Genomic DNA, 19,997 nt, shown 5'->3' with positions numbered 1-19,997 from the left:
CTTGGTTCAAAGGGACCTCTCTGATAATATGATACAGTCTATTCAATGGATTTTTGTTGCAGAAACTGATCAGAAAGCAACAAAAACCATGAAAAGACCATGGTTGATCATGCCTAAAAACTCTAATGATAAGTGTGTCAAATAACATTACCTCCAAATGAGCTTTTAACTATCCAGTTCATTCGTATGCCCTAAGGGAAATTTTCTATACCATACTCTAAAATACAACGTTAAAAAATAAACATTGATCAAAATATTAGGGTCCAGGAGTTCCCGTCATGGCGCAGTGGTTAACAAATCCAACTAGGAACCATGAGGTTGTGGGTTCGATCCCTGCCCTTGCTCAGTGGGTTGAGGATCCGGCATTGCCATGAGCTGTGGTGTAGGTTGCAGATGCAGCTCGGATCCCGAGTTGCTGTGGCTTTGGCGTAGGCTGGCAGCTACAGCTCCGATTCGACCCCTAGCCTGGGAACCTCCATATGCTGCGGAAGCGGCCCAAGAAATGGCAAAAAAAAAAAAAAAAAAAAATTAGGGTCCAGATAATCTTAACAGTGAAATTTGTGAAAGTGAAAAATGAAACAGTTTTCATGAATACAACATAAAGTGAGTTGGTTTATTATCTTTGTGATTCTTCTTAGTAATGGGGAAAGTTAACTTTGACTCCATATTAATACTCTGCCTCTATTTCTTCATTCTATTGAATTGTTTTGAATCCATTATCAATGACAGTTTATAAGGAACATTGTTTTCCTTCTGTTTTCAATAAGATAGAGCACCTTTGACATTTCTCTAGTTATCATTTCATATAATCTTGTCTACCTCCTTACTGATCACCATAGTTTCACCTAGCTTTCTATAGGTTTTGACTATTTTAAATTAAAAATCCCAGATATTAAAGTGGAATTTTCATCTCTGAAAGTACTTCTGCATCCATCAGGCACTGATCTTCTCATTATTCTTTTAGCATTTCTGGGAAGTAAAACTGAGCCACCCTACCACTGACAGTATAAGGCAGCTGTTTGTAAAATTTATGGTCAAGTTAGTGACATGTGGTAGAGAGTGAGTTAACAGTGAAGATCTATTAGGCCACTGCAAAGATGAAACCTGATTAACAGAGGACAGCCATTCACCCGGGGCTAGCAACATCAACATCATCTGGGAACAGGGCCTCATTCCAGATGTGAAGCAGGAATTTTCATATAAACACTGTAAGTTCTCATTTTATATATATATATTGAGTATCTAAACTGAGGCTACAAAGACAGAAAAGACAGAGCCCACATGCACAGGCAACTCACTGTCTACTGGTTACATATTCACCTGGAAGAACACATAGGTTGTCTCTTGAACTGGGATTTTTCTGGTGGACTAAGAATATTCAATTTGCATAGTTAGTTGAAAATGGAGTTAGAGTCAAATGTTCCATCAGTTTTGATTAATCATCAGAGACATGTCCTGAATTTAACAAATATGATTTTTAATTTATCTTTTTCCTGATGATACATAATTAGTCCTAAGTAAATTAGGATGAAGGAAGCAGAGATATAGTGGCCTTGGAGAAAAAGGAACAGAGAAAAATCAGTATTGTTTTTTAAAGCAGGATGACTGATGAGGTGCTTAAGAGACAAAAGCATATGTAACATTTATTCTTCAATCATTTAACAAATTTCAGAATGTTCCTCAAGAGTGCCAAAACTAAGACTGAAAAAGGTGCTATAAAGAGTAAAAATGATTTGATTAAACACTCTAAGTGAGCTAATGCTTCATTCTTGTGTAATGCCAGTTCCCCATGTGACAGGATTCAGCAGTCAGATAATTAGTAGAAAGAAAGAAATTGTCTTTTTCCTTTGATATCAGACTTTATCGTCATCAAACGTACATTAATAAATATTGTTGCCTGTGTCATTTTGAAAAAAAGAGTGATGTGATCTGAACAAATCTTTTTCTTGCTCTATGAAATGAACTTACCAAAATTCTCTATGTCAAGCAAATCAACTTACCTTCGAAGGTGGAGAAAAGCTGTGTAGCACTGTTTACGGAACTCTTGGTATTGTTCGCTCTGTGTGCCGCCCATTCCTTCTACCATTTCTTTATTCAGCTTCATTGGAGGAGGAAGAGGCTTTGGGTCCCTACCCAAAATATATCCAAAGTCTATGTGGAAGAGTTTGCCTGGATATTGACAAGAGATTCATTTGTTTCCAGAATTTTATCTTAAGGAACTGGGGAAATAGATATGTCGTAACAATTGGTAAAGCAGTGTCTCTTCGTAAAGAATATTAGTTCATTATGAAGTCTATTAAATTGTTTGATCCTCTAACCTCAGGCTTGGAAGTGGCCTTCAGAGCATACTTTAGTTCCTTTCAACTCACATTCATTCAGATGAAAATATACTTAAAAATCACTTCATGGTAATATTTCCTGAGATGAATCCTTCCTTTAATTTATCACTCTTCTCCCCACTTTCAAAAACATCCTCCAGGAGTTCCCGTCGTGGCTCAGTGGTTAACGAATCTGACTGAGAACCATGAGGTTGCAGGTTCAATCCCTGGCCTTGTTCAGTGGGTTGAGGATCCGGCATTGCCATGAGCTGTGGTGTAGGTCGCAGACGCAATTCGGATCTTGTGTTGCTTGGCTCTGGTGTAGGCCGTCGGCTACAGCTCCAATTCAACCCCTATCTTGGGAACCTCCATATGCTGTGGAAGCGGCTCAAGAAATGGCAAAAAGACAAAAACAAACAAACAAACAAAAAAAAACATCCTCCAAATTTCAAATTATATTGTTAGCTTCATTGGAGCCATTTCCAACTAATCTGTATCACTTAGTGGCTTTAGACTAAGAAACCAAGCACAGTATTCACCTCTGCCAAGGGCTGAATATGGCTGTAGTCCCATGAAGACCAACCCTTGAGCAGTCATCTAAACTCACAGGCCAGATATGTAAGGACGTGACTGCTCATTAACTTAGAGAATTATACATCACTGAATTCATAAAACATCTTGTGTTTTCAAGTAGGTATAAAGTAGGCATACAATGTAACACAAAAAGTAACCCCTTGGATTCTAAAATCTAAGCACCACTAAGGCAGGGATTTGTGCCTGTTTTGCTATATGCCCAGCCTCAGAATGGTTTCTAGTATACAGTAAGCACTCACTGTTGAATGAAGAAATGAATGAAGAAACTCCAAATTTTAGACAAAAGTGATATTAAATTTAAGTAAAATTCAAGATAGATACTGGCATTACTTCCCCACAAGAGTGAAGAAAGCTATACTTCAAGTTATTTGGAGTTGAGAGACGCACTGCTAAATTTGGGACATAGAGTTCATTATACAAAGAGAAATAAAAGCTTACAAATGAATGTTCATGACAACTAACCAGAGATTTAAACACTATCATCACATGGCTATAGAAAAAGTAGCCATTGTCCAGGAGGAAGAATTTTTCCTCTACCTTACTAGATTCTCTGGATGGTCTAAGAATTAAATTGACATGAGAAGATTAAGACGAGAAAATCAAAGTTTATTAACAAAGGTACATGGGAGAGACCCAGAAAAACTAAGTAACTCTCTGAATGGTTGAAATTCTTATCTTAAATACCATCTTCAGCTGAAGATAAATGAGGATGATGGGGTAGGGGTTTGGACTTCAAATGTGAGGAAGGCAACTGACATGAAGATGGAAAAGTGAATATTTGGGAAAGAAATGTTGGCTAGGCCTTGCAGAGACAATGGAACACAGAATGGACTCCAATCTCCAAGAATTTTTCTCCCCCACACCTGGCCTGTATTCTTTGCAGACGTTTCTGGTGATAGCTCTCTCCCTATGATAGGCCCTCTATCTAAAGTCCTCAGGCAGTTAGGGGTAAGGTCAAAGTTTCTGTCAGAGTTTTTTTGGCCTTGTTTTCATCTTGAAATCACATGCTAGAAACACTTTGGGGTGGCCAATTTTGTTCCCCCACACCACCACCAATGTAACTGTTGCACTGAAAACGAGTTTTCCATTTATCAAAATCATCTCCATATCTTCACTTTGAGCTGAAATCCATCAAGGCCCTGAAGAAAGAAGCTCTGACTTCCCTCTAGCTACCTAAAAGATGTCAGTAGAGGACCTGTTCCAGGAAGAGACCTATCACCAAAGATTAACTATAGTATGAACTCTGTACATAGATAGGGAGGAACCTAACAAAGTTTGTCAAAAATTCCCCTTGGCATCCCACCATTTCTGCATGGCCTAGCAAACATTTATTTACCAAACATCTGCTTTTCCAGCTCCATGACAAACACCTTCCTTCTCTTAGAGGTCCCAACCTACTACCTCCAATATCTTCCTTTGTCTTTAGCTGCAGATTTAAGGTGAGGTTTCAGCCACCTGGTGAGTTATTCGCTGGTTTCCTGGGTTTCTCCCACATACACATATTAATAAACTGCAGGTTTTCTCCTGTTAATCTGTCAATCATCTAGTCAATTTAATTCTCAGATCAGCCAGAAGAAACTAGAAGGAAGATGAAAATTTCTTTCTCAAGAGTCTCAAAGAAATTATTTTGACGGATATATCTAGTAGAGTAAATGACAAATGGAAGAGGTGAAATGAGAAAGAATTCTAATTAGATACAGAGAGCAAGAAATCTGTGGAGAAGTGAAAAGCGGCTGTCTGTTCATGCTTCCAAACAGCAAAGGCAGTGACAGGTTAAATAATTCCTCTAGGTCATACCAGGGCTCCTACATCAGCATGCATTTGGTTAGCAGTTATTATAGAGGCTCCTACCTCATCTAATTCTGTCAAAACACTTTGGTTGAGGTGTATAATGAAATTATTTGTTTACTCATCTTTCTCCCCAATGCTAAATTTTTAATGAACCATTAAGAGTCTTATAATAAAGAATCTTGGGAGTTCCTTGGTGGCTCAGTAGATTAAGGATCCAGCCATGTCACTTTGTCAATGCTGTGGCTTGGATTCAATCCCTGGCCTGGGAACTTTTGGATGCTGTGGGTGGGCAAAAAAAAAAAAAAAAAAAAAAAAGGGAAAAAGAAAAAAAGAAAAAAGAAAGAAAGAATCTTGTATTTATTGTTGTTATACTCCTGGATCCTACAATAATGCCTAGCATACCAGCATACAGGAACATACAATGTAGCTATTTTGCCTTTATTTAACTGATGACATCTCAATTCTGCATTTACAGTTTAGACAACTTTTAACAATATTTATTAATGTGAGAATTTGTCTTCTAGAAACCTAATAGTTCTCACAGAAGTTGTTATTTTTTTAAAAATTTTGACTCTTCATTTCCAAGAAGACCTATGATAAAATTAGTAAAGGCCAAGTCTGGATAATTTGAGTGGTTCCTTACTAAAAACTGTTCTGTCGTTTCTGTTTGATTGCAGGGATACTTTAATTGCTGCAGGCTAATGATAACAGAAGCAGAATGCCTTGAAAATTACATTTTAGCATCCTAAATAAATGGAAGTTATGATCTAGTTCAAGGAGAGAAAATTAGCATAAGAATATTCACATGGGACAGGACATTAACAGCACTCTGGACTGAAATATTTATCAGCAAGTGACAATTTAGTTGCAGTATTCCTTTGTCTGTCATATTAATGTTATTAGAATAAATCTTGCTACTTTGTAACATTACTTAATTTATAAATCTCTTTTTATTTAATAGTTATGTAAGAGCAGATGCACAGTAAGTTAATATCAGGCTTTATGTTGTACATATTTAAGGTTATAAAATGTAATATGTCAACGTGGGGTTTCATTTCTGTTTAAAACAGTTCTACATATTACTCATAATTGAAAAACACCTTTTCAGAATTCCAAAATAGGTTTCAGGGGTCTCTAAACACAATGAAATTAATATTTTTGGAAATTCACAGACTTCACCAATTTCCCAAGGGAAGTCCATGATTCCAAAAAGGATGAGAAACTGGTTTTGGAATAAATAACTTGACCATTTGGTTCTTACTGGGAAACCATTGTCTCCTAATTGTTTAAGTTTTAAAGGAGTATGCGATCATGGAATTTTCTATGATTTGGTGAAAAGCCTTGGACCAATTTCTGTTAAAGGTTTCATTGCCTTCAACTAAACATGTGTCCTCTTTTCAGCTAAGCACTTCATTTAGTGCTTTATCCTCATTCTGGAGTTCGCCTTTATCATCGATCTTGTTACACAAATATCACCCTCTAAAAAGGTAAAGAAATGAGAGGCTTATAATATCATTGGGACAGATAAACCCTCCTTGCTTTTATTTAACTATTTAAATAATGTTTTTTTATTAATATAATTCCTAATGACACCCACCACTTGAGCAGGGAAGCTATCTGAACAATATTCAACTCAAAACTGCTACCGTGAATAAATAATGTATCAAAAGGTATCAACTGTCACACAGTTTATTTAATAGGCTCCACTCTTTTAATAGGAAACTTAGCCCCACTTCATTTCATAACAAGCATTACTGGAATTCCAATGTCAACTATGCATTACTGCCTGCAAATGAAGAGTGTATTTCTATCCTTCTTATAAGAAAATTCTCTAAGAACAAGAGTAATACTTAATTACAAGGCATAAAAGATTCATTTTCTAACTATGAAACTATTACTATGCTTTGCAAGTTCAAGGAGGAATGTATTTTGAAGAGAGTATTAATGTTTTAAGAAAATTCATGCCCATACACACCAAGGGGAAGGGCTTTTAAGTTAACACCTGTAAAAGAAATGTATAAGAATTTTTTTAAATGCACTTGATGAAATTAAAATGTTTAAAAAAATTAGGGAGTGTGGTCTGACTCAAATCTATTACCTTAATTAGTCAAGAGGTAAAGTGTATATAAAAAATGTGGACTGTAGTTACCTGCTTTTTCCTGTCTTATAATACAAAGAAAATAAGAGGTGCTAATTAAATTTTCCTGTTATTTGCATAAGTGATATGATCATATTTTATTTTATTTTATTTTTTATTTTTTAATTTTTTTTTTGTCTTTTTGCCATTTCTTGGGCCGCTCCTGCGGCATATGGAGGTTCCCGGGCTAGAGGTCGAATCGGAGCTGTAGCTGCCAGCCTACGCCAGAGCCACAGCAACGCAGGATCCGAGCCGCGTCTGTGACCTACACCACAGCTCACGGCAACGCCGGAACCTTGACCCACTGAGCAAGGGCAGGGATCGAACCCGCAACCTCATGGTTCCTAGTCGGATTCGTTAACCACTGCGCCACGACGGGAACTCCTGAACATATTTTAAAAATTGTATTTGAGGAGTTCCCATCGTAGCTCAGTAGTTAACAAACCCAACTAGCATCCATGAGGATGAGGTTTGATCCCTGGCCTTGCTCAGTGGGTTAAGGATCCAGCATTGCCATGAGCTGTGTAGTATGTTGCAGAGAAAGCTTGGATCCTGAGCTGCTGTGGCTGTGGCACAGGCCAGTGGCATCAGATCCAATTTGATCCCTAGCCTGGGAACCTCCATATGCCGCAGGTGTGGTCCAAAAAGAGAAAAGACAAAAAAAATTTTTAAAAACCCCTGTATTTGAAGACATTTGTAGTTCTTGGATTAAAAAAATAGATACTGCTGAAATTAATAGTATTTCATAGTAGACTTTTTAAAATTCCATTCTATCTAATAATTAAATGCAACCAATCTCTAAACTGTACTTATTCCATTTTTCATATCCCTGCTTAGTCCTTCTGCTTGACTCCTCCCTCTATAATCCAGACTCTTTTATTTATTTATTTATTTTTTATTTATTTATTTTTTTTGGTCTTTTGCCTTTTTAGGGCCACACCTGCAGCATATGGAGGTTCCCAGGCTAAGGGTCCAATCGGAGCTACAGCTGCTGGCCTAAGCCACAGCCTTAGCAATGCCAGATCCGAGCTGTGTTGTCAACCTACACCACAGCTCATGGCAACACCAGATCCTTAACCCACTGAGCAAGGCCAGGGATCGAACCTGCAATCTCATGGTTCCTGGTTGGATTTGTTTCTGCTGCGCCACAACAGCAACTCCCAGACTCTACTTTTTTGAAAATATCACACAATTCCCAAACTCAAAAATTCTTCCTGTCATTCTACTCCATAGTGTTTCGCACTCTTCAAATATTTTTTTTTTGTATACAACCTGATATTTTATTATTTTCTCATAAAATGACTTTATTTCTTAGGCAAATGCTATATCTTTCATGTTTCCCTACCACAAAACCTAGAAACAAAGAAGTGGTTAACAACTATTTATTGATACAACAGAACTTACATTCTAGAATGAAAAATGCTCCCTATACCCACACTCCCACTGCTCCCAACCCTTATTAAACTCCTAAGAAATACTTAGTTAGAGGCATTTTCACTTATACTTAAAAAAGAGGAGTTCCCGTCATGGCGCAGTGGTTAACGAATCCGACTAGGAACCATGACATTGCGGGTTCGGTCCCTGCCCTTGCTCAGTGGGTTAACAATCCGGCATTGCCGTAAGCTGTGGTGTAGGTTGCAGACGTGGCTTGGACCCAGCGTTGCTGTGGCTCTGGCGTAGGCCAGTGGCTACAGCTCCGATTAGACCCCTAGCCTGGGAACCGCCATATGCCGCGGGAGCAGCTCAAAGAAATAGCAAAAAGACAAAAAAAAAAAAATCCTAAAAAAAAAAAAAACATAGTAATGAGAAATACTTTTTAAAACTAGTTGAGTAACAAAGTACAATGAAACATACTAAGTATAGATTGGTATAGACATTCCAATCACCTGCTAAATATTTCACAAAATATATTATCACTTCACATTCAGCTATTAAGACGGTTGCTTATAAACAGGGATAAAATTAAGCTAATTAAGGGGGCAAAACCATGTCTACTCAGTATCTCTGACTATAGTCTATTTCCATTCAAGGAAAAAAAAAATTAAACATTATATATTTTCATTTTCCTAGTCATCAAAACCACAGTATTTTTTTCTCTGAAAGACTCTTTTCTTCTAGACAACTATTTTATTGCCTAAAGCAGAACAGTAACCCTTTGAAGATGAAAAACAATGGCCTTCAAAAAGCAATTCTAAACGATCTTGGTCTCAGGACTCTTTATGCTCTTAAAAATTATTGAGGATCCCCCATAAGTCTTGGTGGGCTTAACATTACTGATATTTATTGCATTTGAAATTAAAATTGAGACCTTAAAAATATTAATTAACTTAAAAATAACAAGTCAATAACATTTTTTTTTTTTGCTTTTTTTTTTAAGGGCTACACCTGAGATATATGGAAGTTCCCAGGCTAGAGGTCCAATCGGAACTGTAGCTGCCAGCCTATGCCACAGTCACAGAAACGCCAGATCTGAGCTGTGTCTGTGACCTACACTATGGTTCACAGCAACCCACTGAGCGAGGCCAGGGATCGAACCCGAATCCATGGATACTAGCTGGGTTCACTACCGCTGAGCCATGATGGGAACTCCAGAAGTCAATAACATTTTAATATAACTTTTTATGAATAATGACTGTTTTCTAAAACAAAATACAATTTAACGAGAAGAGTGGCACTGCCTTACATGTCTGCCTTTTTCATGTCTGGCTTAATGGGAGAAGCTGGATTCTCACATTTGCTGCTTTTTACAATCAATTATGATTTATTGTTTTGACTAAGTATAAGAACCAAAGCTCTGAACAGATATGGACTTTGAAAGACAGAAAAAATCTTAATAACCTTTTCAGAGAATTACTGTAAACAATTTTTTTGCTCCTTTTCTGTTTGTTCATCCGTGTTTTCCTTTGACCTTAATCATAAGGATGAGGACCTAAGGCAACATTTAACTTAGCTTCTGATTTCTGCTTTTCTAAATATATACAACACCTTACCTAACCTGTTGATTCCTTGATTCCTTTTCTGGATCAAAAGGAATGAGAATGAAGAATTAAATAGTTAAAGAATAACTGACTCTATCCCTAGCTTCCCCTTAGTAAATCTGCAGGTGAACCCCTTAGGCACAGGCAGACTATATGAGCAAAAGAACATTCAATTTCAGGCAGATCAGGTGAGCAAGACAGCATCCCTAGGAAGATCACAAAAAGTAAGCAGGTCTGCCTGCAATGGAAAAACGATGAAAAATCTGACTTCCTGCCTTAAAAATTAACTGAGATTGTTTCCCCCTTTTCCCTTTAAAAATTGTCATAGCTGAGCAGAATCTTCAAAGTTGGTCTCTGGATAAGATTCCACCTTCTCTCCAGATTGCCAGCTTTTCTGAAAAAAATCATCTTTCTTCTCTACTGAAGCTTGCCCCTCAATTTACTGGCTGTTGAGTAGCGAGTGGCCAAACCTGCATCTAGTTACATTACAGAGTTTTCTTCACTATTAAACAAATTCTTAGGACCTACCATACCTACTGAATCAGAAACTGAGCCTGGAGCCCAGCAGTCTGTAAGTTAAATGGCTCTCCAGGTGACTGATACACTCAGAAGCTTGAGGACTTCTGATCTACTTAATACTGACTAATACAACTCTTGGTTTCAGTGAGGTCATCGTGCAGGAGACAGTGGCAAGATAAATCACATAAATGAATTAAAACTCATTTAGACTAATGGTTATAGTTTCCCTGTGTTGTTCAACCCCATTAAGCTAAAATCTGAGGTGCTCCCATTGTGGCTCAGTGGGTTAAGAACCTAACATAGTGTCTGTGAGGATATGGGTTTGATCCCTGATCTTGCTCAGTGCATTAACGATCTAGCATTGCCACAAGCACAGATTCAGCTCAGATCCAGCACTGCTGTGGCACAGGCCGGCAGGCAGCTGATGCAGCTCAGATTTCACCCCTAGCCCCAGGAACTATCATGTGCCTCAGGTGAAGCCCTAAACAAACAAACAAACAAACAACAAATATTTTTTGTTCTAGGGGTTACTATAAAAACAATTCCCTTCTCATCAGCTATACACGCGTGGCGCGTGGAAGTTCCTGCGCTAGGGATCAAACCTGGACTGCACCACAAGGATCCTTAAACCACTGTGGCACAAGGGAACTTTCTAAAAACAATTTTTAAATAATTTATCAAACTTTGAATGCTTTACAATACATTAAAGTGTAACCCTCTCCCCAAATTACTCATTTCAAAGCAAAACAGTATCTAACTAGCATTAAGGAATATCTCACCTGATAAAACTTACATTAAAAAATTTACTATACATTAGAATACAGTTTTTACTTCAGTGACTGAATTGAAGCCTTCCTTTCCACATAAAAGGTGAGCCAAAAGGAAATAGATTTATTTCCCTCCATAGTCTGACTTCAAATTTCTCTAACCAGCCTATATATTACCTGCAAAAGCACTGCAGTGCTTATTTCAGCTTCTGGGTATTTTACTAAAATATGTGCTTTTCTCCATTTGCATCCCATACACATCCAACACATTCTTCATGACCCCGTCTAAGTTACTCTCTCCATGAAGTAACTTCCAACTCCTTAGGTACAAAGAGGTAGCCTTTTATCATTTTTTATTGCTTCTAATGAGAAGAAACAATGTCCTTCACAAACTTAAAAAAAAAAAAAAAGTACGCTTTACGAAAACTATTAACAATTTTTAGGATAACAAAAATGTTGCCTGCCATATCAGTAAACAAAGGATGTTGCAGCCATCAAGCCACTTCAAGCCACTATAGCTGCTCACACAGACTGTGAGCCCTGAGGGAAATTAGGATGGAGACAAAGGGGCTGCCCTCTGCCAAGCCCTCAGTCACTGAAGCCACCCCCAACAGTGCACTCTGATGGGACTCAGTTTGGGAAAGAACAGGATAGTGGCCCTAGGTAAATAAGGTGCATATATCCAAGGAATGATTTCAATGAGTCCAGACTCCTGCATCTTCTCATACATAGAAAAGTGCTAAATTCATTATCTTGAGATATACAGTTTTCTTTCATTAATGGTAAACTTTTAATGCTCCAACTACCTGGTATTTGTTGCAAAAACCCCTGTATATCCTGCTCCTCCCTTACCTCTTTGGAGCAGTCTCTCAGAACTGAGGTTTAAGTCCTCAGTTTTGTCCACCAAATAAAACATAATTCTCAACTTTTTTTTTTTTTCTCTTTTCTTTTTAGGGCTGCACCTGAAGCATATGGAAGTTCCCAGGCTAAGGGTGGAATTGGAGCTGTAGCTGCTGGCTTATGCCACATCCACAGCCATGTCAGATCTGAGCTGTATCTGGGACCTACAACACAGCCTGTAGCAATGCTGGCTGGATCCTTAACCTACTGAGTGAGGCCAGGGATCAAACTAACATCCTCACAGACATTATGTCAGGTTCTTAACCCACTGAGTCACAACAGGAACTTCTCAACTTTTAGGCTGTAGATTTTTTTCAGTCAACAATAGGTTTCAGTAAACATAAAAGAGACTGACTTCCTGATTCTGAATATTTAAGAAACTTTAAAATGATCAGATTTTAAATAATGTCTAAAAAGAAAACTATTCAGATAAAGACAAGTCCTCATTTAAAAAAAAAAAAAATGGAGTTCCTACTGTAATGCAGTGGGGTAACAATCTGTATTGTCTCTCCAGGGATGCAGGGTTGATTCCCAGCCCAACACAATGGGTAAAGGATCTGTCATTGTCAAAGCTTTGGTGTAGGTTGCAGCTGTGGATCAGATTCAATCCCTAGCCCAGGAACTTCTACATGCTGCAGGTGCAGTCCAAAAAAAAAAAGTCCTCACTATTTAAACATCTTAAAAATGATCAATAAAGACTAAAAAAAATATCTATAGATAAAAAGGGAAGGTCTTAGGTGCTTAGTTCTCTTTTGCACATAGCAAGTGAGAAACACAAATCAAATTGGAAAAGATAGTATGTCCATAGTCTATAGGATTAATAAGTTTTCACAGGAAACAGATTTTTCTGAAACCCCAAAGACAGACAAGATGAAAACATCTGGTTCATTTATTTATTCTGAAAGCACTTGCTGGGTGCCTATTGTGCACAAAACGTTTTACACTTTTTTCTCTCATGTTCCAGAGAATAAATAAGCATATTAGGAATATAAATTTATAGTTTTAGATTTTACAGTGTATTTAATCCCCCAATCTGAATAAACTAAATACAAATAGCTGAGAAAGTATCACCATTCAAATAGTAACTAAGTTCTTCCCATGTAAGATTTTGAGTATCATGAACAACCATTACATGCCCTGATGAAAAATTTTAAAATCATATTTATTTAAAAAATATTACAATTTGCCTAAAACACAGAAAGGAAGGGGATGGATAAAGATGGCAGAGGAGTAAGAGGTCGCACTCACCTTCTCCCACAAACACATCAAAAAAACACATCTGCATATAAAATGACTCGCACGGAACATCTACTGTTGTACACCATCTTATCTACACCTCCAAAAGGGGCAAGAAACCCTTGACATAACTGGGTAGAACAAAAGAAAGAGAGAGAGAAAAGGAATCAGGACGGGACTAGCATTCCTGAGAGGGAGCTGTGTAGGAGAAAAGGAACCCACACCCTGGGAAGCCACCTAACCTACTGGGAGATCAGCCAAGACAGAGGGACCTCAAAGTCTCCGAGAAAAGCGCAGCAGCTGAACTGAGGACAAAGTAGAGTGAGAGCAGCACGACCATTTGCACCACTGCCCCAGATACCACAGCCTGAGATACTTTGGTGGGTGGTGGGTGTTGAGGCTTAGGCTCTGGAGGTCATTCCTGGGAAGAGGACTAGGGTTAGCTGTGTTGGGACAGCCTGAGGGGCTAAAGAGCAGTGTGTCATGGGAGGAGATGTGGTGTGTTATGGGCTGGGGAGTGAAATGCCATGGCAAAGGGAATCCAGGAGAAGGTCTGGGCCCGCAAGAGAAGCAAGGTGGAAGGAGAGAGGAGGAGGGGTGGACCGCCATAGGAATCTCCCTGCGCACACGTGCGCACAGGCTCAGAGGATGGGGTGCTTCCAGCACAGGCTACCGGTGGGGAGAAGCCACTTGCACAGGCTACGGGAGACCAGGTCCTTCTGGTTCAGGCTATGGTGGCCAGGAACCTCTTGTGTGGGCTAAGGGAAGCATGGCACTAAGTTCAACATGGTGCTTCTTGAGTGATCTACAGGCAGCAGGAACGGACCATGGCGGTCATGGGGGACTGTGAGTGGGCTCCACCTGTGACCCCAGTCACCTCAGGGATCGGCCAAAAAAAAAAAAAAAAAAAAAAAAAAGAGGGCACTGCAACCAAGCAGCACATGTTGTTGCTCTCAACCTCCTGAGAACACACCCGCCCTGCAGCTGCCAATGCCAAATACTCTGGGCAGCGCACAGATGCTTGATCACTGTCCTTTCCCAAGACTCTACAAATAGGAGCAGCTGGTACAGCACCTCCTGCATGGTGCTTCTTGCATGATCTGCAGGTGGTGGGGGCAAACCACTGCAGTTATTTTTGACTCCAGAGGTGGGCGTGGCCCACCACCACTAGGGGTCCGTGAACAAGCACCACTTGTTGCCCCAGTCACCTCAAGGGTACCACAGAGGAGGGCACTGTGATGGAATACCACCTGTTTGTTGCTCTCCCACCCTGGGAGCACAATGGCCCTGTTACTGCCACTGCCAAATGCTCTGGGCAGTGCCCGCACAGTTGATCTCTGTCACTTCCCAGGATCCTGCAACTAGGAGTAGCCTGTGCTGCACCTCCTGTGTGGGCTAAGTGAGATGGGATGATTCTTGAATGGTCTGCAGGTGGCGGGGGCAAACCACTGCAGTTATCGCTGACTCCAGAGACAGTCATGGTCCACTACCACTAAGGGTCCCTGAACAGGCACCACTTGCGGCTCCAGTCACCTCCGAGGAGGGCATTGCAATCAAAAACTACCTGTGGTTGCTCTCACTTCCCCGGGAACTCACACATCCTTCTGCTGCCACTGCAAAATTCTCTGGGCACCTTGTAAAGCTGCCTAAGCCTCATTACCATTTCCCAGGGCCCTACAACTAGGAGTGGCCTGTACCACCCTCCTGTAGGTCCTTGCTGCTGTTGAGAGCCCAGCAGCCAGGAACTGACTACTAGCCCTACCCACTGCCTCCTTCTCCCTGAAAACACACTCAGTACCCTGGGGATAACGGCCTGCTCACATTGAAGAAAGAGATAGCAAATAATCAAACTTCCACACCAAAAATAAAAAGTAACCCCACATAAAATACAAAGGGGCTCTCTTGTGTAGAAGTAGCCCTCCAAGGCTACAGTTTGGCTTCCCTAAACTCACAGAAAAAGAAGAACATTAGCAAGATATGGAAGCTCAGGAACCATTCCCAGTTAAAAGAACAGAATTCACATGAAGCAGCAAACAATGAAAGAGACCTCTGTAGTCTGATAGACACTGAGTTCAAAAGGAAGGTAGTGAAAATACTGAAGGAATTAAGACTGAATATCAAGAATTAAGAGCAGATGTGAACAGTAGTGCAGATTCCTTTAGAAAGGAACTAGAAAATATAAGGAAGAACATAAAAAATTATAAAAATTCATTTGCAAAGACACAAATTGAGCTAAAGGCACTAAACAGCAGAATGAATAATGTAGAGGAACAAATTAATGACTTGGAAGATAGAATAATGGAAATAACCGAATCAGGACAGCAGACAGAAAACCAAATGAAAAAACATGAAAGCAATATAAGAGATCTATGGGATAATATAAAGCAGACCAGTCAACACATAATAGGAATTACAGAAGAAGAAGAAAAAGAAAAGGGAATTGAAAATATACTTAATAAATTATATTTTGAAAGCTGAAAACTTTCCAAATCTAAAGGGAACTTTAGAAAAGGTAAACAAAATTGACAAACAAATTGATATCAAGATATAGGAAGCACAGAGGGCCCCAAACAAGTTGAACCCAAATAGGCCCACACCAAGATATATTATAATACAAATGGCAAAAGTTAAAGATAAAAAGAAGATTCTAAAGGCAGCAAGAGAAAAGCAAAGTGTTAATTATAAGGGAACCCACATAAAGTTATCAGCTGATTTCTCTGCAGAAACACTACAGGACAGACGGGAGTGGTAAGATATATTTAAAGTTCTGAAAGGAAAAACCTAGCAACCTAGAATACTCTATCCAGCAAGAATATCATTTAAAATAGAAGGAGTAAAGAATTTCTCCAACAAACAAAAGCTAAGAGTACAGCAATACTAAACCCATTCTGAAAGAAATACTGAAAGCCTCCTCTAAATTGAAAAAAAAGAAGAAATAGGATAGAGGAAATCACAATTGAAAAGCAGTCACTTAAATAAGTCAGCATAGAGATCTAAACATGAAAATGTTAAAAAAAAAGACATCAAAATCATACAATGTGGGGAAGGAAAGTCAGAAATATAGATTCTTTTTTTTTTTTTTAATTTTAATAATGTGTTTAAGCCTACATGAGTATCAGGCTAAAGAAAGCACATACAGGAAGGGGTTAATATACAAAAACAGGGCAGCCACAAATCAAAACCAACACTACATTCCCAAAAACTAAAAATAAAAGTACTCAAGCATAAAATAAATGGAAACCATCCAACCAAAAAAGAAAAGGAAGACAGGAGAAACATAGAATCACCTGGAAAACAAGGTTTAAAATGGCAATAAATACATATCTATCAATAATTACCTTAAATGTCAATGGGCTGAATGCTCCAATCAAAAGACACAGAGTAGCAGATTGGATAAAAAAGCAAAAACCTACAATCTGCTCTCTACCAGAGACTCACCTTAGGAGAAAGAAAACATACAGGTTGAAGTGAGGGGATGGGAAAAGATGTTTCATGTCAATGGACAAGACAGGAAAGCAGGTGTTGCAATACTCGCATCAGACAAAATAGACTTTAAAACAAAGGGCATAAAGAAAAAGGACACTACTTAATGATTAAAGGATCCATTCAAGAAGAGGATATTACAATCACCAATATATACGCTCCTGACATAGAAGCACCCAGATACTGACAACAAATACTAACATACATAAAAGGAGAAACTGATGGGAGTACAATCATAGTAGGACACTTTAACACCCCACTCATATCAATGGACAGATCCTCTAGACAGAAAATCAAAAGTCAATAGAGATAATAAAAGACAAAACAGAAAAGTTTTAGGACATTACATCCAAAAAAATCAGAATATACATTCTTCTCTAGTGTACATGGAACATTCTAAAGGATTGATCACATACTGGGGCATGAAGCTAACCTCAACAAATTTAAGAGTATAGAAGTCATATCAGGTAGCTTTTTGATCACAATTGCATGAAACTAGAAATCAACCACAGGAAAAAAAAAAATGAGAAAAAACAAACTACATGGAGACTAAACAACATGCTACTAAAGAAACCAATGGGTCAATGAGGAAATCAAGAAGGAAATTTAAAAATACCTCAAGACAAATGATAATGAAGACACAACCACTCAAAATCGATGGGGTGCTGCAAAAGCAGTGCTCAGAGGGAAATTCATAGCAATACAGGCCTTCCTCAAAAAAGAAGAAAAATCTCAAACTGACAACTTAACCTACCACCTAAATTAATTAGAAAAAGAACAACAACAACAACAACAACAAAAACTAAAGTCAGCAGAAGAAAGTAAATCATAAAGATCAGAGAGGAAACCAATAAAATAGAGATTCCAAAAACAACAGAAAAAAATAAAAAAAGCAAGAGCTGGTTCTTTGAAAAGGTAAACAAAATTGACAAACCTCAAGCCAGACTCACCAAGAAGAGGAGAGAAAAAACCCAAATAAACAAAATAAGGAATGAAAAAGGAGAAATCACAGAGGATATTGCAGAAATACAAAAAACCAAAAGAGAATACTATGAACAACTGTATGCCAACAAATTTGACAAGCTAGAAAAAATGGACAACTTTCTAGAGACTTACCGTCTGCCAAAACCGAATCAAGAAGAAACAGATCAACTGAACAGACGGATCACTAGAAATGGAATTGAATATGTCACAAAAACACTCCCTACATATAAAAGTCCAGGAGCAGATGGCTTCACAGGTGAACTCTACCAAACATACAAAGAGGAACTGATCCCCACCTTCCTTAAAGTTTTCCAAAAGTTTGAAGAAGAAGGAACACTCCCAAAGCCATTCTATGATACCATCATCACCCTAATTCCAAAATGAGACAAAGATACCACCGAAAAAGAAAAACTATAGGCCAATTATCTTTGACAAATTATGGATGCAAAAATTCTCAAAATTTTAGCCAAGCGAATCCAACAACATATCAAAAAGATCATACACCACGACCACATGGGATTCATCCCATGTTCACAAGGATGGTTCAACATACGCAAATCAATCAACATTATACACCACATTAACAAAAAAAGAAGTCAAAACCCACATGATCATCTCAATAGATGCAGAGAAAGAATCTGACAAAGTCCCACATCCATTCATGACAAAAACTCTTAGCAAAGTGGGTAAAGAGGGAACATACCTTAACATAATTAAAGCCATTAATGACAAACCCAGAGCCAATAATACTCGATGGAGAAAAGCTGAAAGCCTTCCCACTAAAATCTGGAACAAGAAAAGGCTGCCCACGCGCACCACTTTTATTCAGCATAGTGTTGAAAGTCCTAGCCACAGCAATCAGACAAACAAAAGAAATAAGAGAAGAGGTAAAATTTTCACTGCATGCAGATCACAAGATATAGAAAACCCTAAGGACTCAACCCCAAAACTACCTGAACTGATCAACAAATTCAGCAAAGTAGCAGGATATAAGATTAATATTCAGAAATCAGTCGCATTTCTATATACTAACAATGAAATATTAGAATAGGAATACAAAAATACAATACCTTTTAAAATTACATTCCCCCAAAATCAAATACCTGAGAAAACACCTGACCAAGGAGGTAAAAGACTTATACACTGAGAACTATAAAACATTAATCAAGGAAATTAAACAAGATGTAAGAAATGGAAAGCTATTCCATGCTCTTGGGTTGTAAAAATTAATATTGTAAAAAAAGCAATCCTACAGATTCAATTCAATCCCTATCAAATTACCCATGACATTTTTCAAATAACTAGAAGAAACAATCCAAAAATTTACATGGAACCACAAAAGACCCAGAATTGCCAAAGCAATTCTGAGGACAAAAACCAAGCAGGAGGCATATTTCTCCCAGACTTTAGGCAATATTACAAAGCCAGAGTCATCAAGACGATGTTGTACGTGTACCAAAACAGACATACAGACCAATGGAACAGAATAGAGAACCCAGAAATAAATCCAGACACCTACAGTCGACAAAGGAGGAAAGAATATAAAATGGGGAAAAGACAGTATTTTCAGCAAGCACTACTGGGAAATCTGGACAGCCACATATAAATCAATTAAACTAGAACACACCCTCACACCATGTATGAAAATAAATTCAAAATGGCTTAAAGAGTTAACTGTAAGACAAGACACCATTAAACTCCTATAAGAGAACATAGGCAAAGCATTCTCTGATATGACCTTACAAATGTTTCCTCAGGTCAGTCTCCCAAAGCAACAGAAATAAAAGCAAAATAAACCAGTGGAATCTAATCAAATTGACAAGCTTTTGCACAGCAAAGGAAATCACAAAGAAAACAAAAAGACAACTTACAGAATGGGAGAAAATAGTCTCAAATGATGCAACTGACAAGGGCTTAATCTCTAAAATATGCAAGCAACTTATACAACTCAACAGCAAAAAAGCCAACAACCCAATTGAAAAATGGGCAAAAGACCTGAAGAGACATTTCTCCAAAGAATATATACAGATGGCCAACAAGCACATGAAAAAATGCTCAATATCCCTGATAATTAGAGAAAAATCAAATCAAAACTGCCATGAGGTACCACCTCACACCAGTCAGATTGGCCATCATTAATAAGTCCACAAATAACAAATGCTGGAAAGGGTGTTCAGAAAGGGGAACCCTCCTGCACTGTTGGTGGGAATGTAAGCTGGTACAACCACTATGGAGATCAGTATGGAGGTACCTTAGAAAACTATATATAGAGGAGTTCCCGTCGTGGCGC

General features: G+C 38.4%; 1 protein-coding gene across 1 annotated transcript in view; it reads right to left on the bottom strand.

Annotated features, from left to right (window-relative positions):
- The window catches only part of PIK3C3 (phosphatidylinositol 3-kinase catalytic subunit type 3), a 147,432-nt gene that overhangs the window by 18,481 nt on the left and 108,954 nt on the right, over positions 1-19,997 (bottom strand). The window contains 1 exon segment of the mRNA NM_001012956.2: positions 2,001-2,169. Within this exon segment, the coding sequence (NP_001012974.1) occupies positions 2,001-2,169 (169 nt within the window).

Source organism: Sus scrofa, chromosome 6, assembly GCF_054392235.1.
Source record: "Sus scrofa isolate SSC_HxYL_T2T_F1_AM1 chromosome 6, Sscrofa_HxYL_maternal_Yorkshire_Landrace_v2.0, whole genome shotgun sequence".
Classification (NCBI taxonomy): domain Eukaryota; kingdom Metazoa; phylum Chordata; class Mammalia; order Artiodactyla; family Suidae; genus Sus; species Sus scrofa.
Note: the sequence above shows the minus strand (reverse complement) of the source record. Positions and strands in the feature narration are given on the sequence as shown.